The sequence below is a fragment of the Dama dama genome, chromosome 14 (genome assembly GCF_033118175.1).
Source record: "Dama dama isolate Ldn47 chromosome 14, ASM3311817v1, whole genome shotgun sequence".
In the NCBI taxonomy this organism is placed as follows: Eukaryota; Metazoa; Chordata; class Mammalia; order Artiodactyla; family Cervidae; genus Dama; species Dama dama.
In genome coordinates this window covers 64,282,589-64,310,120 of record NC_083694.1, presented here as the reverse complement: position 1 = coordinate 64,310,120, position 27,532 = coordinate 64,282,589, and the positions used below count along the sequence as shown (strand labels likewise).

Genomic DNA, 27,532 nt, shown 5'->3' with positions numbered 1-27,532 from the left:
GTAAACAAGCCACCTGCCAATGCAGGAGACATGGGTTTGATCCCTGATCCGGGGAGATCCCCTGAAGAAGGAAACGGCTACCCGCTCCAGTGTTCTTGCCTAGGAAATCCCATGGACAGCAGAGCCTGGTGGGCTATAGGCCATGGGCTGCAAAACCATGGATATGACTTGGTGACTGAACAACTACAACAACAATAGGATAGGGAAGAGCTTCAGGTAGATGGTCAGGAGAGACCTCTCTGAGAAGGAGACTTTAAGACCAGATTCAGGGGCTTTCCTGCTAGTCCAGCAGTTAAGAATCTGCCTTCCAATGCAGGGGACATGGGTCCAATCCCTGGTCTCAAACCCAACTTTAACATCTATCCATCTGAAATTTTTATTGTTTAACAGTTTTATAAGGTAAACAACTGTGAGTCTGTGTAAGTTTTAAAATATTTTACTAAGAAGCAGGAAAATTTTTATGTGGGTTATTTTTATTCCTCCTAAAAGCAGCTTTATTTGAGTGTACAGGATATATTGTATAGTAGTAGTGCTCTGTCGCTTAGCTGTGTCTGACTCTTTGCAACTTCATGGACTGTAGCCCTCCAGGCTCCTCTGTCCATGGGATTTCCCAGGCAAGAATACTGGAGTGGGTTGCCATTTCCTTCTTCATGGGATCTTCCTGACCCAGGGATCGCATCTGTGTCTCCTACATTGCAGGCAGATTCTTTATCACTGAGCCACCTGGGAAGCCCATATATTAGTAATTTCATATATAAGATTTACCAGAAGACAAAGGAAATATCATTTATATCATTTTAAAGATAAGGAAATGAGGCCCTAATAGGTCCAGTTTAACACAGTAAGAAGCAAGATTCAAAACCTGGTCCAGGACGTCTAAAGCCTATACACAGTGCCACAATGTCACTTCAGAAAGTGAGTGGCACAGCCATAAGACTAAGGAATTTTGAAATGGGTAATTTAAAAACACAATAACTGCAATGCACAGAGGTAATCTACATACGCATCTATCAGTCATGAAAACCACATTGATATGCATATTTCACAAAGAGCATAAAAAATTAAAAACATTAATGGGAATATTTATTTACAATGCAGTGATTTTTCCTAATAAAAAACTACAATGATAATTCACAAATAATTTTTTTGGTTTCATAAACTGATGCTTTAAATTTCAGCTAAAAGACTAACCAGTAACAGACTATTTCTCTCTTATTTTACTTGCTTTGCTCCCTCTCATCATGAAACTGACAGTCTCTTTTCCCTCTTTTAAATCCAAGGTTACATTTGAGAGGAAAATCTTGATGTAGACCGACTCACAGCTCTGCCATGTGGCTAACCACCATGATTCCAACTATCCACCTAAACTGACAGGAAACAATGTTTCTTAACTGTGTTATAAAAAATACAGTTTTGCAAGATATTACCAGATAGTCTATGTAAAAAAATAAGAGTTGCATGATTAAATAGGTTTGAGAAATACAAGATTCATCAACTTAAAGTAACAGCAAATTATAACGTGCATGCCCTATTTTCCTTACTATGCCTTTGACTAACAGCACTTTTTAGAGGGGATGCTACTTAATCCTGATGATAACTCTATAAGACAGTTAACAACTACTTCTATTTTAAAGTCAACCTTTGGGGTAAACAGTAAGGATTGTTGCATACTCACTAACCTACAGGTTCACCGGGAGCAGGGTGCTGGTTTTTAGTTTCACTCTACTTCTCTCTATTGTTTACTGAGGTTATGCTAAGTAATGGCACAGGACTGTCCAACTAACAAATGACACAACTGGGATTCAAATACAGCCAGTCTGCTTTTAAAGTACTATACTTGAGCAGCCTTTAAGTAGGACTTCTCAAACTCATTAGAGCATCCCATTGCTGTGAAGAGGGAGATGGAGTTGTTAGTTTTACCAAACTTATTTGAACTTGATCCCTATTTATTACCATCCACTAAAATGCTATAGAAAGTTTGATAAGTGCCACTATGAAAGAACATCATCCCATAAATGAAAGCATACATGGTTTCCAAACCTGTGAATGAGTGAATCAGATTCTTTGATGGGTATGGAGACATGCTCTGCTTTATAATTATGAACCATTTCCTTAAAGCGATTCTGCTATGAAAATTTTATCATGGTCATTTTACAAATACATCAACAGATTCCATTTATAATGCACAAATATTTGGATGTTTGTGTTTTGGACTCATCCCTAGATGAACTCATGTCTTGAATTTCTTATTCCAGATGGCGTGTGTTGCAGAAGATAACATAAACACAAAAGTAAACAGGAAAGAAGTCACGTAACTAATGATCAGCTAATCCAAAATTAGTTTCCACAGGTATACAGCTATTTTGAAGTAAACAAACGAAGGGGATTTTATCATCTGATTTCTCTTGTTTTCAAAAGAGGGACTGCAAGGTGAAGTAATAAGCACAAAAATAGCACACTAACTTTTTCTCATTTTAGGTTGATTGTTTCAAGATGCTCAAATTTTAATCTGTTAAAATAGTAAAGTAAACGTGCAATTTTCCCAATATAATATATAGATAAGACAAAAAGCTCTAAATATAAGATAAAAGAGGAATAACCTCAGTGTTTTAATTAAATTGTGGTGTTTTAACAATATGATAAATAAAACTTTTAATGAAGACTTTATGAACCAATTTGACTACCATTTATGCTAAACCTTTTAGCTTTTCGTTCCAAACACACAATCATTCTAAAACTTGGAAATAACCAGAAGGAGATAAATGGAGTCCATCTTGGTAAAAGTTTTATCTGAAAAAGCGCTAATCAATTCAGTACATTTAGTTTAAAATGTAGTCATTTTTAATAATGTTGGTTTATAAACAATAAATTTGAATGAACTTGTCACTCATCTGACTAGATTTTTGACTAGTCAACATTTTGCATACATTTTTTCAATCAGCTAAATACAAAATAACAAGTATAATTTGATGAGATATTCACTGACAATATTTAAAGTTCCTTCTGAAGTTCATTACTTTAAAATAATTTTGGGCTTCGCCGGTGGCTCAGACAGTAAAGAATCTGCCTGCCAGGCAAGAGACCCAGGTTTGATCCCTAGGTCAGGAAGACATCCTCAAGAAGGGAATGGTTACCCACTCCAGTATTCTTGCCTGGAGAATTCCATGGACTACAGTGGGCTACAGTCCATGAAGCTGCAGAGTCAGACACAACTGAGCGACTAACACTTTAATAAGTTTAGGTTAGAACAAATCAAAATTTCCCAACAAAAGAAATATTTAGTCTATTTAATATCATATTTTAATTGCAGTATTAAAATATGTATTATCATATTTTAGGATGAAAAGAAGAAAGATGAAAATGAAGAACAATCTGAAATAAGAGGCACACTTCTTCCTAAGGGTACCAAATTAATCTAATAAAAATGTAGAATGTCCAGTTAGATTTGAATTTCAGATTAATAGCAAATGATTTTTATATGAGAATATCCCAAATGTTACAAAGGAGTGTACTTATATTCTTTCTCTCTCTCTCTCTCTCTCTCTCTCTATATATATATATATATATATATATATATGAATTGAAATTCAAATTTAACTGAGCACTGTGCTTTACCTAGCAACCCTAACACTTCCAAATCTACTGTGAAATCACCAGGAAGTTGTTAAAATGTTGAGTGCAGAGCCCGTGCTGTGTAAACCACAGAAAGATCAAAGTAGTAACATAAAACAGATGTAATAAGTACACACAAGGAAACTTCCATTTTTACATCAGCAAGACAATGACTAATAAAACCAAAGGCTATGAGGAAGGGAGTGAGCAGAAGGGAAAGGCTTCTGAGCAATGTCAAGAGGCCTATTCAAGTGTCCCAATTCCAGTTCAGTTGAGCAATTCTAGGCAAACATGATGCTGTCTCCTTGGACCTTCCTTTCAATACTAATGATTCTTTCTGGTTCTAAATGCTCTGTGAGGCTAAGTTTTTTTTTTTTTTTTTTTTAAGCCTATCATCACTCATCTGTAAAGCCTAAGTTTCTAAAGAAGACGCATTTAACTGGTATTGCAATAGCAATAAGTAAAATCATAAGTAACACACACACAAATAACATCACTGTACGGTCAAGGGTTTCTATTTTGGATGAATTTAAAAAGAGACACTGACTTTATCACAAATATTCATAGACTTTTATTATAGTTCATATGAAAGGATTTGCATGGCAGGTTTATAATCAGATATATCTCATATCCTAGACTTTGATGTCACAAACATAATGCAAAATATAGTGAGTTTCCACTTCTCTTGTTTAAAAACAGGTGTAAATTTTGCTTCTGCAATTTCCCTTAAACTCAAGCAACAAAAAAACAGCATTACCTAAACAAAAAGATCTAAAGCCATGTCCTAATTTTGACAAATATAGATAGAATCCTTCAACAAAGAGTAGCAGAAAGTTTTTTGGAAAATTTTCCATTTACATTTTCTTAGCCTCCTGTCAATGTTCTTAGGCAGTAACGATTGAAAAATGACATTTGGGCAGTTAAGGGAAACAAGATGACATGATGAAGTAGAAAAAGTTTACGATGACAGGAGCATTATAAGAAAGATGATTATGTAGTGATTAGTCACCAAGGCAAATTTAACTTTTAATTTGGAATACCCATGGAAATGAAGAATCGAGGGAAGTATTCTTTAGTTTGGCTAACTGACAATCCTGAAAGTGAGTGGGTTCTTAATGAGATCCTTAAGGGGCCTTAAGAAAGTTACCTAATCTTTCGGAGAACTGGAGGGACAAATTCAATAGCTTGTTAATATATGATATTTCTTTTTCTCTTTCTGACTTCACTTCACTCTGTATAATAGGAACTCTATGGGGTCCAGAAAGACAGTACTGATGAGCCTATTTGCAGGGCAGCAATGGAGAGGCAGAGAGAACCGTGGGAGGAGAGAGAGGGACGAATGGAAGGAGTTAACACTGAAACATCCACATTACCATATGTAAAATAGATAGCCAGTGGGAATTTGATGTATGAAGCAGGGAACTCAAGTCTGGTGCTCTGTGACAAGCTAGAGGGGTGAGACGTGGTGGGGGTGGGAGGGAGGTCCCAGAGGGAGGGGACATATGTATACCTATGGCTGACTCATGTTGACAGTTCGGCAGGAACTAACACAATATTGTAAAGCTATTATCTTCCAATTAAAAATAAATTTTAAAAAAAAGTCAGTAGCTGGAGGGACGCTGCAAATAGGTAAAGCCAGCTGACTCTCGCCCCTAGGGGGCAGGCATTACTGCTCTTCATATAGAAGATCCCCTCGCAGCTCTGGGTCTGCTGAGACTTCCTTCCTTCGCCAAGGAGAAACACCCACATGAGATTTGAAGGAGGAAATGAGACAGAGACTGCATTTGTGCTATTTCTATTGCCAAGCACTGTTGTGGGGGCGTTTATGGGGGTGATTCTGAAGTGTTTTTGGAAACATTCCTAGATGCTTAGCCTGGAGCTTGCTCCTCCACGCCTCAGAACAGTTTTGTAAGCACCCAATTCCATTCTTTAAACCCCTTTTGCTTAAACAAGTGAGAGGGTTTCCTGTTTCCAGTGAGTGAGCCTTGACCAACACAGGGAAGCAAAGTCCCTCTCAATATTTCAATGAAAATTGTTTATGCTGACACGACGATGCCGTTTCCTGTCCAGTGTATTTTTTCTTCCAAAAAACCAATAATTCATAGTCCTTCCCCCATTAAAAAGAAAAGAAAGTGAAGTCGCTCCGTCGTGTCTGACTCTTTGCGACCCCATGGACTGTAGCCTGCCAGGCTCCTTCATCCATGGGATTCTCCAGGGAAGAATACTGGAGTGGGTTGCCATTTCCTTCTCCAGTGGCTCATCTGGATCCAGGGATCGAACCCAGGTCTCCCACACTGCAGGCAAACTCCTTACCATCTGAGCCACCAGGGAATTCCCTCCCCCCATTAAATGCATGTTTTAAAATTGGATTATAAATGAGTTACTAGTAACAATAATTAAAATGCTCCTCCCCAGAGAAGGAAGAACAATCTCTTGAATTAGCCTCCGTGGGTTACACTTTGTTACCTACCGGCCACAGCGGTATCCAATTCGTCTTCATCCAGGGACTCTTGCGTGGTAAAGTCTCTCAAAGGAGACATCGGATAGGATGTATTGAGATTCAAGCCCAGCATGAAGTTGTGCACCTTCCCGGCACGTCCTTCTCTGGTATTGAACAAAGCTGAGTCACTCACCAAGGCCATGAGCATACGTTGGACCCAACTTGCTTGATTATCACTTTGATAGTCCCTTTCTGCTTCTTCATTTTCAGTGCCTAAGGAAAAAGATCATTGTACATTGTCCAAAATCCATAAAAATGAAAAAAGATATTTGGTCTATGGAGTGTTAACATTAGGGGAATGCAGGCTCTCAGTTCCCCGACCAGGGATTGAACCCATGCCCCCTGCAGTGGAAGCACAGAGTCTTAACCACTGAACTGCCAAGGAAATCCCTCCAGTTTTTGATTCAACACATGTTTATTCATGTAAATTAATACAGTCAATATTTCAGTTAATCATTTTTGTTCTTAAATTGTTCTTACCTTTACTGACTTCCCTGGTAGCTCAGACAGTAAAAGCATCTGCCTACAATGCGGGAGACCCAGGCTGACCCCTGGGTCGGGAAGATCCTCTGGAGAAGGAAATGGCAGCCCACTCCAGTACTCTTGCCTGGAAAATTCCATGGATGGAGAAGCCTAGTAGGCTACAATCTATGGGGTCGCAAAGAGTCGGACACGACTGAGCGACTTCATGTTTCTTTCTTCCTACCCTTTACCTATAGTAAGTCTAAAGGCTATATTCTTGACGGTGTTACTTGGCTTATTCTTTGATTTCCAGAGAAACTTCTATTTTCCATTTTTTTTCCCTTTCCCCAATTCTTTTCTTCTCTTTTCTTGGCCATGGCTATGCATAAGAGGGAATATCCCTAGTAGCTAATCCCCTTCCTTTCCCAAGTCTCCTTCCCTGTCAGGTTTAATAAACATCCAGAAATCATGCAAACTGAGAGCAGACAGTTGAAGGATTCAACATATATTTGCTTCTCTATACACCCTCTGAAATGTCATTGCATTCTTGCTTATAAAGTTTGGGGCTTAAAAGTCTGTAATTTAAGTTTATGTTTTAAAATGGCTTAAAATTCGACAATCTTCCAAAAGAAGCAGTTTTCAATGACTTTTTCCTTAAAATCGATGCACTCGTCACTACTACTGGGAAGCCACATTGTGTCATTATTTTAGAGCACTGGTTCCAGAATCAGACTGCCCAGATTCCAATCCTCTCTCCACTGTTTACTAGCTAATTGACCCTTTTCAGTATTCATTTCCTCATCAGTAAACCTCATTGGGTTGTTATGAGGATAAACTAAGTTAATGCATTCATGCAAATTTCTTAGAAAGGTGCCTGGCCTACATTAAATTCTCAGTAAACACTAGTCGGTAGTAGAAGTAGTTGTAGCAGCAGCAGCAGCATTGCAATCAGCAGCAGCAGCATTCCTCACTCATAACTTAAATCTAAGAACATTGTATAGTAGAGGATAATCCCCTTACCTAGAACACTTCTGTTCAGATTTCTGGGAACTTTGAATATAAATATGTATGCATATATAAATCTATATGTGTGTGTGTATTGAGAGAGGAAAAAGAGAATCTATATTCAAACTTCATAATTTTCAATAAATGCTAACTAAACACACATAAAACCATAATATCTTCAAAAGATTAGCTTAACTGAGCTCAGTAAGTGAAGGGCTCTTTCTCTCCATAACCAATCCAGATGACTGCACAGTCATGAAAAAACAATTATACTCTCTTTTCTACTCCCACACTTTTCTAATGCCAAATATGACAAATAAAATCTTTCACTAGAACAAATCAAGCTTTAAAATAAATGATTTATCTCTTCAGTTACACAGGATATGAATAAGATACTCAATTATTTTCCAAAGATTTGCTACTTCCTCTTCTTTTCCTTTTTCATCATCACTGTTGTTGTTATTAAATTTATCTCACTTCTATATCAACAATGGATCTACCTTCCATATGACATATTTGGAAATGGTAACAAGATAACATAAATGACATATCTTGCTTATTAGCTTTAATATGAATAGTAAATTTCTATTTATTAGCCTTTCACAATTTAAAGCCCTTTGTATGCATTTGCTACTTTTATGATTACAGCAATTCTGTAAGAGGAAGTAAAACGATGCCAGTATAGATTTGAAACAACTGAAGTTGAAAATGCCTAAAAATTGTGTTCAAAATCACTTGACTAAATACAAAGAAGCCTCAAGAGAAGAAGACAAGGCACAGGCTGGGAGAAAATATTTGCAAAAGACTCATCTGATGATGGGGTGTTACCCAAAATGTACAAAGTAGGACACTTTCAAACTCAACAATAAGAAAACAAACATCCTGATTTAAAAATGGGCAAAAGACCTTAACATACACCTTGCCAAAAAAGACCTCTCGGGGACTTCCCTTGCAGTCCAATGGTCAGGACTTCACTCTCCAGTGCAGGCGTGCAGGTTCAATCCCTGGTCGGGTAAGTAAGATACCACATACCTCCAGGCCAAAAGACCAAGCAGGAGAAAAAGCAATATTGTAACAAATTCAATAAAGATTTTAAAAATGGTCCACATAAAAAAAAATCTTAAAAAAAAATATAGATGACAAGTACATTTATGAAAAGATGTTTCATCACATGTCATCAGGGAGATGCAAATAAAACCGAGATGACACTACACACCTATTAGAAATGTCAAAATCCAAAACAGACAACACCAAATGCTGGTTAGAATGTGAAACAACAGGACACTCAAACACGGATGGTGGAAAAGCAAAGTGGTACAACCTCTTTGGAAGTTTCTTACAAAACTTAATTATACTCGTAGCAAATGATACTGCAATCACTCTCCTTCATTTTTACCCAAAGGAGTTGAAAACTTATATGCACATAAAAATCTGAACATAGATATTTATAACAATGCCAGTCATAATTGCCCAAATTTGAAAGCCACCAAGATGTTCTTCAGTAGGCGAATGGATAAACTGTGTAATAATACCCAGATAATGAAATACTATTCAATGCTAAAGAGAAATGAAGCCATGAAAAGACATGGAGGAAACTTAAATGCATATTACTAAGCAAAGGAAGCCAATCTGAAAAGTTTATCCATTGTATTATTCCAACTAGACGACATTCCAGAAAGGCAAAATGATGGAGACAGTAAAAAGACGGAGTTGCCAGGGGGGTGGGGGGTGGGAAGCAGAGGGATATTTAGAGCACAGAGAATTTTAAGGGTAGTGAAACTACTCTTATGACACAATAATGTTAGATATGTGTCATTATACGTTTGTGAAAACCTGTAGAACGCACAATATCAAGAGTGAACTCGAAAGCTTAGACTTTGGGTGATAATGACGGGTCAGTATAGGTTCATTGACTGTAATAAATGTACCTCTCTAGTACAGGATGTTGAAAGTGGTGGAGGCAATGTGTGTGGATACAGGGAATATATGGGAATTAACTGTACTACTTGCTCAATTTTGCTGTGAGTCTCAAACTACTCTAATAAATATATGTTATTTAAAAAGAAAAAAGAATATTAAGAGCTAATAAGAAATCCTCAAAAACACCCTAAATATCATTCTCCAATGTTGGCTGGTATTGAAACCAAAGCACCCATATTCAGAGGGTCCTTGAGCTTCCCAGCTTTAAGATAATCTGCCAGTACTGGCAGAGGTTATCAAATGAACTGATGATTTTGGCAATTTACTTAATCAATAAACCATTATTAATCCACTTGATGGTCCCAACATCAATACAAAATTAATTCTATGAGTGGTAGGCATATGCTGTCCATCATTTTTTTCTATCCCTCTTCGTCAAAAGGAAATTCAAAATAGAAGAAAAAAGACCTGAACAAAACTGAAAAATAACAGCCTGGCTATGAAAAGAGAACTTTAATTTCAGTGTTGATCCAGCAAAGATAAAACAGCCTCTTCTAATAGCCTTACCTTAGCTGATGGAGTTCATTAACTTTTGGACAAAAAAGTATTTAATCTCTTTTAAAATCTAGATGATTTTATTCAAACTATAACAGGACATGTTCATCTAGTTGTAAAATCTTCTCCTTGTTTTTTTTTTTTTTTTTTTTTGGTTTTTGAGCTGTTGGGAACATTTGCCCAAATGGCTCTGCCCAAATATAAAATCATTCCATCTTACCACATAATAATTGCAACAAATATGCCAGATCTTTTCCACAGCTCTTCCCTGACTCCACACGGACTATCATGTTCCACACAAGGTGAAAACGGCCTTGTCAAGGTGTAAAAGAACTCATTTACACAACAAAGCGATACATGAAACAAAACGTTCTCAATAAATCTACTCCATCACTGATCCCTTTTCAGAGAGAGAATTTTGGCAATGGGATAAAGCTCAGGAATGGAGTGAGAACTTAATTTTTCAAATGTTACTTAATAATAACATTTTAAAGGATGAAATTTTAGTTTTTAAAGCTACATAAAAATGTTCCCACATCACCATTTCTATGCTTAGAAACCTAGTGCTCTAATCAGATTTAACACAGAATTTGGTATTTCTGTTATACCATTGCAGTTTGTTCTCTGTTCAACTGATAAAATGTTTGGGGTATATAAAATAAATTAAATAAGGCATACTTATATGTTGCATATTTTATTGCATATATGGCATTGATTCGCTCTCTGAATTGAAAGCTACAATTCTATCACTTAGAGCCTTAAGCAGAGACTACCATTAGTATCTTGAGCGAGAAAATCAGACAAAACATTCAGTCTTTCCTAATGCAGTTCTGCCAGAGAAGTTTCCAGGTCTCTTACCTTTGGGTTCTTGTGATTCGTCATCACTGTCTGAGCTATCATTACTCACAATATGCTTTGCTGTAATATTTTCTGCGAAAAGAAAACGAAACAATGAAAGAATCTCAGGTGTCAAGACTCACAGTGAAATTTACTATAAGGAAGTACTCTCAGCAAAACCACAGTGAGCTCAACTAGATTTATCAGTGTAAATCTAGAGCAATTTAGTAAATTCAAATGTATTAGATTTACTAGTATTTTTCAAATTTCTCATTGGAAAACAAAGTTTCCCAGAGCATGAAAAATTAGTTTAGAATTTATTCATATGTGATTTAAAGGGGAGAATTTTTGTTTACATTAATTCTTACAGGAAGAACAGCTTGATTATAGAATTCTTATTACCCAAAAGATACATTTTTCTTTAATTAAATATGTTGAAATGTCGTTTATGAAATTCAATATAGGGTAAAGCCAAAGTCTACAATGGGCTGCAACAGTTTTACTAAGATGAATGGTTACTAATATGAGGGGGCTTTTTTTTTTATAATAATGAATATCATCTATTGAAATGTGTGTTTTAGTTTCGATTTGTGCTTCCTCAGAATGTATTAAGAGAACAGTTATAAAAACTAAAATAGAAACCATAAAGCCTGAAAGATAAGAGTAAAATTTAGCATTATACCTAGCTCTCTTTTTTTCAAGTAAAAAAGTACACAAATTATGGAATACACAGACAATTTTATAATCATCATTTATAGAAAAATTAAACTTTGGGGTGACATTTACATGAAATCCTTTTCTGTAGAGTGACTTTTTTTCCCCTTCTATTAGTCAATAGAATTTTTATTTTTTTGACTGACTTCAAATTTATAATTTTCAGTGATAGAACCATTTGAGCTTTTAAACTCAGAAAAATATGGGTATAACATTTGGCTTGCCCATATTACACTCCAATTGACCTTAAAATCTTTCTTTGAAAGAGAGGAAAATGAAACTAAAACCACCTCTGAACATCCCTCTAAGAGGCAGACTTTAGCTGGCCAATGGATGAAAGGGTCACCAGGAGTCCTGAGATTCCCCTCAGTCACTCACCTCTCTGGTCTCATTCCTGGAAACCCTTCCCTAATCTGAGGTGACATGCATCCTGCCGGCTGGGGGTTCTCAGGACACAATATTCCCCTTAATTCTGACCCACAGTGAAAGTAAACAAGCTGCCAACCTCTGGTCTCAAAGGGGACATCTAACAACAAAGAATATTCTCAAGAATACTGAGTATAAACATTCTCCTTTTCCTCAGCCTTGAGCTATTGTCTCACCTACCCTCAGATGTGTTGTTCCAGTCCTATTCTCTTCCTGTCTTAGGAGGAAAAAGCAACAAACTGTGGGTTTATCTGGATTATTCAAGAGAGAAGAGCACAGAGAAGCAAGCCTCACAAGAGGCAGTAATTCTGTTCTTTTTCTTTCCTTTTCTTTTTTTCTTGCCTGAAATCTTCACATAACTTAGAAAAGAGTTTATTATACCTACAAAATTAGGTGAGAACAGGATATTCATCTGGGATACAATGTTAATTAAAATAAGTCAAGTCAGAGCATTTCAGCACTAAACACTTCGCCTTGCAGTTACCCTCAGGAGCATGTGGCTCTGTGGTTAAGGTTAGACAACGCTCCAAAGTTCCACCAACCTTGGCTGCTTGTTCCCTGGATGATGCTCAGAAGATAGAAGCAAGTTAAAGGACAAAGTACCTCTTTGGTTGCTTTTATTTTTATTCTAGTCTTTCACTCTAGGGAAATCATAAGATCACTTTCACATTATTTATTAAGAATTACACCCAAAATATTAAGGACTATAGAAAGTTGCTGCACTTAATATATATATCACCTATTGAAAATCAACTCTTGCAGGAAGAGTGACTTCACACTTCTTGAAAGTCAAGTTGGCGTACATCAATTAAAGTTATAATTGTATTTTTGTTTGCATATAGAACTTATTTAAATCAACTGTCATTGTCTGCAATAACTAAGGACAGCTTGTTAGAAAAAAATCCTACAGTAAGTTGTTAACATGCAAGTATTTTTCAAAGAGATTGTTGAAAAAGTCATTTATGTTGTTCTGTTAACTCTGAAATAGATGTGGGATACTTCAGAGGCACAGAAGAGGAGGTAAGGAGGTACTTTGTTGATAATCTCCAGGATCCTTCTCCCCAGACCCTGCTGGGCTGGCCCCAAATTCAAATTCAGCATTCCCCTGATCCTTACTACTTCCAGTCAAAATAGTCATAACAAAAATTCAGTGCTGACTATGATACAGATGGCATTGCACCCGAGAGATCCTGAATGTATGTTTTGTGTAAATCAAATTTATTCATTAAAGATAACATGTTTCTATGGCATTAATATTATAACAAATGAAAACTACTGATCCTCAATTGAGTTTGTCTACTTTTTCAAGTTGTATAAAAATTACTTTTAATTTATTATGGGCTCATGAGTTAGATTTGAAGAAAATTATTAGTGGTAATTTATTAGCTGTGATTTGAAATATTTTTTTCATGTTTTTGGTATGAGTTAGCTATAAGAAGCTAACAGAATTCTAATAAGGTAGTATTTAAGAGGCAAATAAACTATCAAGCTTGAATTTAAGTGTCACACTGTTGATAAATCTAATCTTCCAAAAGCTGCCCTTATTCATAAAAGAACAGATCTCCCTTGACTTACGATGGAGTTGCATCTCGATAAGCCTACTGTAAGCTGAACATTTTGTTAGCTGCATCAGGCATGCATTTAATACATCTAATCTACTGAACACCACAGCTTAGTCTAGCCTACCTTAAACATGCTTAGAAACTTACATTCAGCCTACAGTACTTTACAGTAAATGTTGAAGAGCTCACATAATTTATAGAATGCTGTACTGAAAGTGAAAAACAGAATGCTTGATAGGGTGCAGAATGGTTTTAAGTATTTGGGTTGTTTACCATTGTGATTGTGTGGCTGATGTGACTTGGAGTGGCAGCTTGCTATTGGGAGGGAGTATCGTACTGCTTATCGCTAGCCTGAAAAAGATCAAAACTCAAAATCTGAAGTATGGTTTCTACTGAGTAATATCACTTTTACACTATCGTAAAGTCAAAAAATTGCCAGTTGAACCATAGTAAGTCAGGGACCACTTGTATTCTCTAATACAAATAGTATGTTTTGATATATAATAACTAAAAGGAATAAAAATGCTCTAGTAAAATTGATTCCACTGTAGATATATACACTGGAATACTACTCAGCAATAAAAACAAATGCATTTGATCAGTTCTAATGAGGTAGACGAACCTGGAGCCTATTATACAGAGTGAAGTAAATCAAAAAGAGAAATATAAATATCATATACATAGATCATATAAGTATATGGACTCTAAAAAGATGTTACTGACGAATTTCTTTTCAGGGCAGCAATGGAGAAACAGACATAGAAAACAGACCTAAGGGCACTGGCGGGGAGAGGAGAGAGGGGGTGAGATGTGTGGAGAGAGTAACATGGAAACTTACATTACCATGTGTAAAACAGATAGCCAACGGGAATTTGCCATATGACATAGGGAACTCAAACAAGGTCTCTGTGACAATCTAGCAGGGTGGGTGGGGAGGGAAACGGAAGGGAAGTTTGGGAGGGAGGGGACATGAGTGTACCTATGGCTGATTCTTGTTGATGTATGACAGAAAAACCACAAAATTCTGTAAAGCAAATATCCTTCAATTAGAAAAATAAAGTGGCAAAAAAAAAAAAAAGATTCTTAGGAATCAGTAGTTTCTATGAACTCCACAACTTCAATGTCAAAACAATAGTTAAGAGGCAAAAGCATATATTTTTAACAAATACTTATGCTGTAATTAGAATAATTACAATTTTATGAAGATGTAACTTTATATGTATATGTTAATGAAGTTTATCAATATAGCATAATTATTATCAATGCAAGCATGTTTTTACAATACCTAGTTCTTCTTCCATTGTGGAGCCTTTACTTTGTGATCCAGAAACTCCCAAGACTCTGTTGAACAATATAGAAAAGGCACTACCCCAGACACCTAAAGGAGAGCAAAAACAGAGTATGACTTAGAATGAACCAAGATTTAAAACAGTCAAACAAACTCACGGTAGATTTAGATCACTTACCCATTAAGAAATGCAAGGGGTTTTCTTCGTATTTCTTTACAACTGTTCCCATAAAAAATTTGCTTCCAAATAAGTCAGGCGCCATAAAAGTACCATATTTAGCCATGCCAATCTCAAACGGACTAAATTCAACCCAATCTGAAATGATTTTTAAAAATGCAATCCATTAGTAGAAAAATACTACAGAGATATACACACAGATTACTCCAACAATGGCATAATTATCCTCATTCATTTAAAATATTTTTAAAAATTAACAAATATCTATCATGTATATGAAAGTGAAAGTGTTAGTCACTCAATTGTGTCTGACTCTCTGCAACCCCATGGACTGTAGCCTGCCAGGTTCCTCTGTCCGTGAAATCCTCCAGGCAGGAATACTGAAGTGGGTAGCCATTCCCTTCTCCAGGGGATCTTCCCCACCGAAGGATTGAGCCTGGGTCTCCTACAGTGCAGGCAGATTCTTTATCGTCTGAGTCATCACGGGAGGAGAAGGGGGTGACAGAGGATGAGATGGTTGGATGGCATCATTGACACAATGGACATGAGTCTGAGCAAATCCAGGAAATAGTGAAGGGTGGGGAAATCTGGCATGCTGCAATCCATGGGGCCGCAAAGAGACACGTCTTAGTGACTGAACAACAATGAACAACCATGTGTATGACATTATATAGAAATTGGGGGGGGGAAGTTCATAGATGAATAAGATGAGAACACAAAAGGATTCCTTATTTGCACAAATTGAATACTCTTTGGCATTTAAAAACTCAAGTATCTTTTATAAAGTCCGTCTTAATTAGACAGTTTTAAAACTGCTGACTCAGATGTTTAAAATCCATGAAGGAGACAAAAGAAATTAAACTCTTTCTGATAATGGAAGCAGACTATAAAAATGGAAGAAAGTGGTGTCTAACATTTGCCTTTTTTTCATCTTTCCTTAATTTTGCTTATTAACCATTATTCTAACTCTTAAGATTATAATGCAAAGTTTTTATATTGTATATATTCAGAAATGCATAGGAATAGAGCCAACAGCTTATTTTCTCAGAACAGAGGCTCTGCAGCCAGAAATTTGGGCTCAAATTCTGTTGTGTTGTTTACTAACTATGCAGCTTTGGGTAGATTACTTGTTCTTTGTGTCTTAGTTTCTTAATCTGTAAAATGCGAATAAAATCAGTAGATAGTTTGCAAGATTTGGGGGAAGAACCAATGAGTTAAGAAACTTAAAGAACTTAGAAGAGGACATAGTACCTTTTAATCACTCAGTAAATAGTAGCCACTCTTATATTTCATGTATTCCTGTGATTATAACTATGTCTAAAAATCATCTGAGTCTTAATCTATCCAAACAGAATTCCTAGCTCTGGCTCCCACTTCCTTGTCAGTCTCTCACTTTTCCCCTTCTTCGTAAATGGTACTTCTTTTCATATATTCATACCACCATCCATGCTATCCATACCACACTTTAGAATAACTCTTTTTTAGAGTTTAGGGTTTTTTTTAACATGGAACATTTTTAAAGTCTTTATTAAATTTGTTACAAGATTGCTAAATATTGCTTTTTTGGCCACAAGGCATGTGTGATCTCAGCTCCCCGACAAGATACTGAACTCACACCCCCGGCATTGGAAGACGATCACTTAACTATTGGCCTGCCAGGGAAATCACTAGGATTATTCTTGGTCTTTTTTATTTTATATCTCAAAGAGAAAAAAAAATCAAGTTCTGTAGGCTCTATCATCAGATGTGGTTAGAAACTGGCTAGTGATCCATTTGTTCACCAAGACCATACTGGTATAAGCTGCCATACGCTCTCCTGGATCTTCATAATAGCCTCTTAAAACATTTTCTCTATTCCCCTACTATCTTTTAGATACCCTGTTGCCAGAATGAATTTTTAAAGATACAAATCACAGCATACTAATGCCAGTTGAAAACTTTCCAATGACTTCTTATTTATTGATATAAAAACACGGTCGAGAAGTGTTCACGATGGTCTGGCTCATGTTCCCTAACTGACCCATGTCCTAAACAATCTCCTAGCACATTTTGTCTAGCTTATTCCACTTCAGCCACATACTTTCTTAATTTCCTCCAAGAGACCAAGCCCATTCCCACCTTGCAGCCCTTATGCTCACTATTTCCTTCTGTAATCATAAGGCTTGCTCCTTCTTACTCTTTAGTTCAAAGTCTTTGTTGACCATTTTCTATGGAATCCAACTACCATGCATCCCTGCCCAACCCCAAACCCTCTGTCCTCCTTTTTCATCCCAGTTTTCCCCTTTGTAAAATTTTTGCATGTCTCTAACCCCTTATCTAACAATCTGAAATCCAAATAACTCCAAAATTCACACTGGATTTTGCAATTCCTTTGCTATTCATCTGGTGGTAAAATTCGCCCTGAATTCATTTAGTAGAAAACCAGTCTTTTAATCTTTACATGAGGCTTAATCTTTACATATCCCACTCAATGTGAATATCAATACATCCCACTGAAGAAATCATTATTTAATTATAAGACCCCAATGGGGCATTATATAATATATAGTATAAGCATATATAATATATAGTGTAAGTATATTTTTTTAACTTCAAAATCTAAAATATTCTGAATTTTAAAACATCTATCCTCAAAGTTTTGGGGAAAAAATCATGGATATGTTTGTTTTTATTATTTACTCAATAATATAGAATGTTCTACTTTTGTGAAACAAGTTATAAACCACAATTGTGATGAGAACACAATGCAATTCATTTCACATCAAAGCCAAATGGCACATATACCCTTCATGACAAAGTGGTATGTTTTATAATGATTTACATGGGGTTAGTGAGATATGACTAGCAGTGAATCAGAGACCATTAGGAAACTTTCTATATCACTACAAGTAATTTCTTATCTGTGAGTTTCACACCCTTATCCACAGTACTAAAACAAAGATTTCCTGGTTCCTACTTCTCTAGCAATCTCTTCTTGATTAATGCTGTGGTTTTGTGCACACAGTAAAGAGAGACATTTTTAAGAGGCAGATTTGCTCTCTGATCCTTACTGAAGAAGTCATCATGCTATTTTGACTACTATTTCTCTGATGATGAATTTGGACATTTCAAACTTGAACTTCTCTCATGAACCTCCATCTATTCATCTCCAACTCCCTGTTGTGCATTTACCCTTGGGTATTCTGTCATCACATTCCACTACACTTGTGTGGAAAGGAATTCATCACCTTTCTTCCTGGTATAGCTCACCTGTTTCTATAAACCATGCTATCACAGCCCAGAAAAAAATCTTAACTGAAATCACTCTCATACCCACTCACATCAAATCCATCCATCCATCACACATTTCACTGGTAATATTTAAGCTTTTCACAACCATCTTCTCCTCTCTTTCCTTATCAGTATCTCCCTAGTTCTAAGCCCTTATTTACAAAAACATAGTAATACCACTGCTTTCAGTTTCTTTCTGTGCCAATCTACCCATATGAACTATCAAAATACTTTTTTTCAAAAACACAAGGTAAATAACTTCCTACCAAAAATCATTAAATGTTTCCCCTTACCATGACTGAATAAAAACATTTCTATCTGGAAGTCAAATCTTTCTATAGCTTGACACTAATGGTTTTTCCAAATATACCACCTGTTCTTCACCAGTTCATACATTAACCAAATCTAGTGTCTTTTTACTGCTCCCTGAAACACACCTTTGGCTTCCCTTCTGAGCATTTTCTTATACTGTTTTACACAAAGATGATGTTTCACCCCCAATTGGTAGATCTTTCCAAGTTCAACTTGAACCCGAGTTCTACCACCTTTATGAAGTCTTTCTTACAACTACACTAAATCTCTAGTATCTTACACTTTATGTCAGGTCTATATACTCTAACAGACAACAGTGTTCTACGTGTATTTTTCTTGCTAATAGGAATGGAATCTTCTTGAGGAAGAGCACTATGTGTTTCTTCTGTAATGTCTGTTAAGGGACTTAACATGATGTGAAGTTGTAAATTGTGCTCAGTAATTGCAATTCACAGACAATGCAAATTAAAGGTTGAAATCCTGTCAGAAATATAGTGAAGTAGAGGAGTCAAAAATATGTTACCATTTAAACAACTGACGTTTATTTGTTTAAAGTCTTCAAAAGGTGAAAATGTTTAAAACTTTTCTAAGAGGGAAGAAAAACATTCTCTAGTATTATTGAAATAAAGTTGATAAAACTTCTGTAAGCTAAGATAACTGGGACCTTTGACTTTGTATAATATAATTCAAATAATATTTTAACTTTTTTCCTGAATAGCCAATCCATTTTAATCCAAGGAAATTTTAAAGGCATAAAGTATAGACATGCCTCTTTTTTTTTCCCCCACAACTCAAGCTCTTTGAACATTCATAACATGCCCCTTTGAATGTCTTATCTGAGTATAAGATCCACACAACTAATGCTTCATGGTTTTGTACAACTCTGTTGGAAGAAACCGCTTGAACCTCCTTATCATAGGAGCTTAACAATGAAGGTTAATGAGGCTTGTCTTATCTTGGTAACAATATCTGTTAGGCAGCTGGCCCAAATCAGGCACGTTCATGTTGAAAGACTACCACCTGAACATAAATAGCCTTTTCCGACTCTAGATGAATCAAAAATATTCACTAGCTAAAATATTATTCCTTCTTTAATTATTTTACTGAGATTTTCTCTTGAGAATGGCCACTGACTGGAAGTACAGAATAAAGAGTCAACTGTGAAAATGCCCTAAGAATCATAACAGTAATAATAAAACTATTATATTTTAATATCTCTTTTTCACATCAGTATTATCCATACCTCATTCAATTGTCTTAATAGCTCTGTAAGGTAAAACTGACTTATTAATATCCTTTTTAATAATGAAAATAAGAATCAGCGAGATTAAGAGACCCACTTAAGGTGTATATTTACCAACCAATTTCCAAGCATTCCAAGACTTCACAAGACACAGCAGCTAAAGGAAAACAAACAAACAAAACAAAAGCAACCACAATTTATCATGACCTTTTCTTTTCATTTATGATAGAACGTAAACTGAGAGAAGTTCTAGATGTACAAGCTGGATTTAGAAACGGCACAGGAACCAGAGATCAAATTGCCAACATCCGTTGGATCACAGAAAAAACAAGAGAATCATAGAAAAACATCTACTTCTGCTTCATTGACTACACTAAAGCCTTTGATTGTGTGGATCACAAAAACCATGGAAAATTCTTAAAGAGATGGGCATACCAGACCACCTTACCTGCCTCCTGAGAAACTTGTATGCAGGTCAAGAAGCAACAGTTAGAACCAGACACAGAACAACAGACTGGTTCCAAATTGGGAAAGGAGTACATCAAGGCTGTATATTGTCACCCTGCTTATTTAACTTGTATGCAGAGTACATCATGCAAAATGATGGACTGGATGAAGCACAAGCTGGAATCAAGACTGCCAGGAGAAATATCAATAAACTCAAAGTGCAGATGACATCACCCTAATGGCAGAAAGCAAAGAGGAACTGAAGAACCTTTTCATGAAGGGGAAAGAGAGAGTTAAAAAACTGGCTTACATTCAATATTCAAAAAACTAAGATCATGGCATTTGGCCCCATCACTTCATGGCAAATAGATGGGGAAACAATGGAAACAGTGACAGACTTTATTTCTTAGCTTCCAAAATCACTGCAGATGGTGATTGCAGCCATGAAATTAAAAGATGCTTGCTCCTTGGAAGAAAAGCTATGACCAACTTAGACAGCATATTAAAAAGCAGAGGCATTATTTTGCCAAAAAAGGTCCATCTAGCCAAAGCTACGGTTTTTCCAGTAGTCACGTAAGGATGTGAGAGTTGAACCATACAGAAGGCTGACTGCTGAAGAACTGATGCATTTGAACTGTGGTGCTGGAGAAGACTCTTAAAAGTCCTTTGGACTGCAAGGAGATCCAACCAGTCAATCCTAATGGACATCAACCCCGAATATTCATTGGAAGAACTGATGCTGAAGCTGAAGCTCCAATACTTTGGCCACCTGATATGGAGAGCCAACTCATTGGAAAAGGCCCTGATACTGGGAAAGATTGAAGGCAGGAGGAGAAGGGGACAAAAGAGGATGAGATGGTTGGATGGCATCACTGACTCAATGGACATGAGTTTGAGCAAGTTTCAGGAGATGGTGAAGGACAGGGAAGCCTGGCATACTGCAGTCCATGGGGTTGCAAAGAGTTGGATGTGACTGAACAGTTGACAACAACAATGATCTCTTTCACAAAATATGGTTCCTTACTACTGCTGAGTATGCCATGATTATCCTAGAATCCTAGGATATCCTAGGATAAAATTGAATGTTTTAATCCCCATCTGACAACTAAATTTGCTTTCATATACAAATCAATTCATCTTTAAAATCCAGACCTCTAACTTTTCTCATACAGTTTTCACAGAAGATTCCAATTTGTTAAGATTTACTGAAACTTCGTTTGGGCTTACAATTAAGTTCTTTACAGAGTTTATCTCATTTATTTAGCAAAAACTATGAGATTCTCATCTTCACTTTAACAGATGAGGAAACAGGCTAAAAGATATCACATAATTTGGTCCAAAAAAAGGAAAAAGTGCATAGTAACATTCTGTTCTTCTTTTGCCTTAACTTCTTTAATAACTGCCGTAAATTTCTCAAACAGATTCCTGTGGAGGGGAGGAGAGTTCATACTTCATGCCTGGAGCACTACATTCTACATCATCAGCAATCAGAGAAATCAATATTTTCATAAAAGGAACAAAGTATTTCAAGACCAATTCTTAGCTCTTTACTTACCTTGTATGTGGCAATCATTGAATCTTTCTGAAATTTTGTTTTTCCTTCTTTGAAGCAATGCTCAATACATCTCCCTCCCTCCCTAGGTTATAGTTAATATTGAATAAGATAATAAATATGATAAGTGCTTTCTGAACCATATGCATGAGAAACATTTTTGGCAAGATAATTGATAAACACTTGTTGAATGAATGATTTCCAGGTGTACTGCTTTTATAAACTATTCCAAATCTTGCTTGAGGGTAATCAGTTGAAGAAAAAGTAGGACTTGGAAAAAATGCAAAAGAATTCTAGATATAAATCTGGAATTAATTTCATGCCATTCACAATATTTTTTTTTCCACAATAATTTTTTAAGCTCAGGATGTGACTAATGTCACTGAGGTGCTTTTCCTAAAAATATAATGAACCCTACCAGCCAGTCATAGATGCTACCATATTGCAAACTAAGAAGACCAGTGGTCCCCAGAAAGAAGTAGAGAGTCATTGTTCTGAGAGCACTCACCAAGAAGCAGAGCTACAGAAGAAGTAAATGTTTATATCTGAGACTTAACAGATTGAGGCATTTTATTCACCATCTGTCACAAATAGAGACTGGTACTTTTAAGGTGCTAAATTATAAAAATTAGAATAGAGTTTTAAATGATAAACATATGACATGTTACCCAACTCAATGAACAGATAAGCAGCAATAAAAAAGATAAGCATTGCCTAAAACAGGCAAGCTGTTTTGTTAAAAATCCTTGACAAATGGATAATTAAGATTGACTATTGACTACATTCATGAATTACTTTTTTCTATCTCCTTTCCCACTGATTTGAATGAAGATATATTAGTAACTAGTTTCATAGGATATCTCTACAACTAGAAAGTTATCTAGTGTAAAACATTCTTAGATTTTCAGATGTTTTTATGTTACAGAAAATATATTAAAATAAGCAACTAAAATTGCTTATGATCTTCCTCTAAAGCAAATCATTAAGAACCACAGTTCCAAGTTTCCAGGAAATGCTTTGCAAGAGGAAATTCCATACCTGCAAACATCAGTTCTGAGACATCGGGTTTGACATGGAGACAGGTGAAAAGAGGCAAAGGACACTGTCCAGTATTGACTTTTTCCTTCAAACTACTCAAGGTAGTGTTCATTCTCTGTTCACAGAAGAAAGAAAAGGTTTTACATATATAAACTGTTACAGATAAGAAAAAAAAATCTATGTAAAATAGTGCTTCCAATCAAGACCCTTAAAACTTTTGTGATAAAAATTAGCCTTATTATTACCTAGAAATCTCTGATCCTGAAAAAAAATAAAAGCTCACTGGAAGTAATTATCCTCATTCTAAAAAACAGCCATGACTCTGGGGACCATGTTGACATTTGAACTGGAAAATGATTTGGCAGCAATGGAGCCTAGAAGGAATTTAGCACCCAGATTCTCTGGCACAGGCTCCACCTGCCTACTTTATCTTCAGATAAAATATCACCCTATGGTCATGTGTCATATGTGTTTCTTCCATGTGATTCATTCCTTTTTTTCTGGCTTTTTCCAGGCAACCTCCATTCTTCCTCTGCCACTTAAATATTACTTTTATTCACTTCTTTATCTAAAAATATTGCTACTTGGGCAGAATGAGCAGTTGAGGATTAAAATGTGTAGCTTTCTAAAGAAAAAGAATACAAAAGTATTTACCTATCCATCCAAACTGACACACGGGGAGTTCCCTGGAAGTCCAGGGGTTAGGACTCCTCACTCAAACTGCTGAGAGTGTGGGTTCTATCCCTGGTTGGGGAACTAAGATCCCATAAGCCAAGCAGCACAGCCAATAACAACAACAACATATAGTTGACACATATAGCTAGAATAAATTAGTAGGCACAACTGTGGCGTGAAATGTAGAAGAGTTATATCTGCAGGGAGTAGGTACTCAGTGCATGTTTATAGGATAATGGGAGTCAACTGACTTTTACAAAAATGCATCACATTTTGTTTTATTTAAAAACATGATATACATTGTCTTCTTGTATTAAAAGGATTGTAGACTGAGACAGAGCTTACATTGTGAATTAGTGTTTCTCCTATTAACATCCCGAAGATATCAGTAAAGGTGACAGGTTGTCCAGAACTTTTTTTCCTCCATAAAGACTCAACATATCTTTTAATTTTCTGTGGTGTCAGAAGTAACAGAGGGTTGTGGCTGACATTTTTCATTAGCTCTTCGTTAATCTCTGCTGGCCCTTTCTCTGGAAAATCAGGGTGAGAATATAAGGTTGACATATACCTGTAAAGAAAATAAAAGATAATCAGGAAAGATAAAGGGCATCACATAGCAAGTAGTCTCCAAAGAAAGCAGGCATCTCTGCTATCACAAAAAGAAAGAATAACGGAAGTAGTTGATTAACTGATCTTCTGATTGAAGATATTAACTCATTTAAGAAAAGAATGCATCATTCAGAAAATAGCCGGTCTACAATAGACGTAAAGGGGAGGTCTCAGAGGAAACACTGGACTTCCCTCACAGTCCAGAGGAGAGAATGCCTACTGGGCCAACTCTCCACTCTCTATTCTCCAGGTATGGGCATCCCTATCTGACCATCAGACACTGATAACAGAACACATTGAGAGCCATGTGAATAAATGGACTTTTCTGGATATAATGGACTTCCCTGGTGGCTCAGACAATAAAGAACTTGCCTGTAATGCAGGAAACCTGGATTTAATCCCTGGGTCAGAAAGATCCCCTGGAGAAGGAAATGGCAAACCACTCCAGTACTCTCGCCTGGAGAAATCCATGGACAGAGGAGCCTGGTGGGCTATAATCTATGGGTTCCCAAAGAGTTGGTCACGACTGAGTGATTAACACTTCACTTTTATTTTTTCCTGTATATAATACTAGCCAAGCAATCTGATAATTTCGCTTTCCATGGTGATTATCTATAGGTAGAGAATGTGCTATCCAGACTATTGTGAATGCCTAATTCTCCTGATACATGTGGTTTTTGTTTTAATTGTCCATTGGCCAACGAGACAAAAATCCCAAGTCTTGCCAACAGTAAATGTCAGAATTTCTGAGCATACAAATCTAACGGTGAAATCCTATAGAGAATAGTGCTGGCAGGTAAATGTTTTCTTGTAAAGATTCTGGCACCAGCCATTTGGCCACTTAAGGTGATGCTGGAAATCAACATATCTCTTAGTATTTGATACTGAGATGATAAATGAAGTTACAATCTTCCTGGAAACCAGTATCTTTACTACTGTAGTTCTCATACTAAATATTAATTATTAGTTTTCTTAACTGTCTCCCTTAAATAGTTGTGATCACCATCAGGGAAAACTTTACTTATTTATATCTGTTTTTATCTCAATGATTAGCCAGTGCCTAGTATATGACAAGCATGGTGTTTTGAACTGTTGAACAGAAAGCACAAAAATAATGAAATATTCCACCACTCCATCCAACCGAAGAGAATATAGTAAATATATTTAAAACTCTTGTTTCCTTATATTCAAGTCAAATTGCCATCACAGTGATTTATCTTCCCTTCATGCAGGGGAGAAAACTAACTCTGGTATGTTCTAGACCTGAGCAGGCTAATTGCTCCTAAGCTATTGTCTTGAAGACTTGTGATAGCTTAAAATAATTCTTCTATTTTAAAGATAAGCAGAGGATTGATGAATTTAAATAACATGTTCACAGTTCCCCAGTTAATAACAGAAGAACTCAGATTTAAATTTGTCCTCTCCCTTGATAGGTTTTATTTCTTAAAAAATCTTTAAAATGATTTCAGGTCTTAGAGACCAAATAATTCCCACTATACATTGAATTGAAATTTTTTGCTGGATTCAGAGTTAGAGGCAGACTGAGATTAACTATAACTTAACAAAAGGAGAGTGATTATAGACCAAACATGAAACATACGCTCTGCAAAAAAATTTTAAATTCTTAAAAGATTTTTATTACACAAACTGGATCCTTAACATTTCTCATAACATGCAATAGTATCACTGACTCATGGACATGAATCTGAGCAAAATCCAGGAGATAGTGAAGGGCAGGGGAACCTGGCATGCTGCAGTCCATGGGGTCACAAAGAGTCAGACACAACTTAGAGACTGAACACAAACACAACAAAGATAAATCAAACAGGCTTACTCTGAACTCAAGCCTGGTATAATCAACAAATATCTTCTAAAAACATAGCTGATGTTGCTAGAAAGATGGAAAGTCCATTCATTTCTATAGCTACTCCAAGGTCTACTACATGATTCATCTATATGAACAATGATCCAATTCTGGACCACTTCATACTTTTCAATAAATGCACATATTGGTGTAATGATACTGGTTTACATTTAAAGACACAATAAAAATAGAACAATAAAAATTCTCTTTGAGTCTCTAAGTGATTAGTTCTGGAACTATTCATGTGTTTCATCCTTTATGATAACATTAAGAAATTATTTACTGGTTCTTACTATCAAGAATAAGTTCTATATCCACGGACCGCTGGCTTGCCCTTAACTTATAAAAAATGTATATTATATAACTATGCATAGTTTGGATTTAGCCTTGAATTCTAGAAAACTTAAACCCAAGCTTATGTCTCATGCCTCCTGAAGCTACAGGTTACAGCATGAATTTTTAATTTAATTTATAGTTATATATATACACACACACACATGCAACACACATATATTGAAACTTTTTTCCCACTTCTATATTGTATGAAATCCACTTTTACTTTATGTGTAAAGCTACTTTAAATCATTTCCTTAATGAAGCAGGATTAAAAATAAGGAAAAGGAAACGAATCAAACACTTGATGTCAGTATAAAACAATTCAGCCACAGAATAATTTTTCAAAGGTAGGTGAAAAGGAAACAATATGATAATTCTGCTATTGGAAGTTGTTTTTAATAGTTCAGCAGAAAGACGCAATTATTCAAATCTCATTTACATTACTTAAGACTTCTCTATATTTACTTGGTCTTTAAATGAATCAATGTATGATTTTAACAAGCACCTTAGCCTCATAAATTTCCTCCAGAAAAATCTGGAGCCTCCGCTTTTCTTGTTCCTTCCTCCCAGTGTTAGCCATTGGATCTAGAATGAAAATCCTTCCCCTTAGATTAAAGAATTGCTCAAAATCTAGGACTCTGTGCCACAATTTCAGAGGCAGGTCTTTATCAAAGGTCAAACGTACATGGATGTCAGCTCAATTCTCTGTTTTTGCTCCACGTAGAATGGCTGCAGTCCATTTTCTGCTATCTAAAGGTTGAAGTTATCTCATTCACATGGGGAGTCTCTTTCCCCTTTCTTTCTTCCTCTCTCATGAGAAGGTTGGCTCAAGTATACAAGTCCCATAGAAAGACAGAAAGACCTAGAACACCTCAACCATTTGCTCTGGAGCTAATGTCCTCTGCTTGTTCAGTATTGATTAGCCCATTTCCCTTAGAATTAACAAGTGTGAATTGGATAGACATTTGATGACATCATTGCAGTGACATCTATGACTTGAATTTTTGCTTTGGTGATGGCTAAAAATGGAATAGAAGGCAACGGCCAATTTTCCTTAAATAACTTTTTTTTTTTTTTAACTTTTCTATTCACCTTTTCGTTTTTCAACATATTTATATGATGGGACA

General features: G+C 36.1%; 1 protein-coding gene across 2 annotated transcripts in view; it reads right to left on the bottom strand.

Moving 5' to 3' along the window:
* Positions 1-27,532, bottom strand: part of PLA2G4A (phospholipase A2 group IVA) — a 162,769-nt gene that overhangs the window by 22,377 nt on the left and 112,860 nt on the right. For both annotated transcript variants that reach the window (XM_061160947.1, XM_061160948.1), the window contains 6 exons: positions 23,942-24,164; positions 22,922-23,036; positions 15,060-15,197; positions 14,879-14,971; positions 10,913-10,984; positions 6,083-6,325 (listed from right to left, as the gene is read on the bottom strand). In XM_061160947.1, coding sequence (XP_061016930.1) covers positions 6,083-6,325; positions 10,913-10,984; positions 14,879-14,971; positions 15,060-15,197; positions 22,922-23,036; positions 23,942-24,164 — 884 coding nt within the window. The remainder of the gene's footprint in view (positions 1-6,082; positions 6,326-10,912; positions 10,985-14,878; positions 14,972-15,059; positions 15,198-22,921; positions 23,037-23,941; positions 24,165-27,532) is intronic.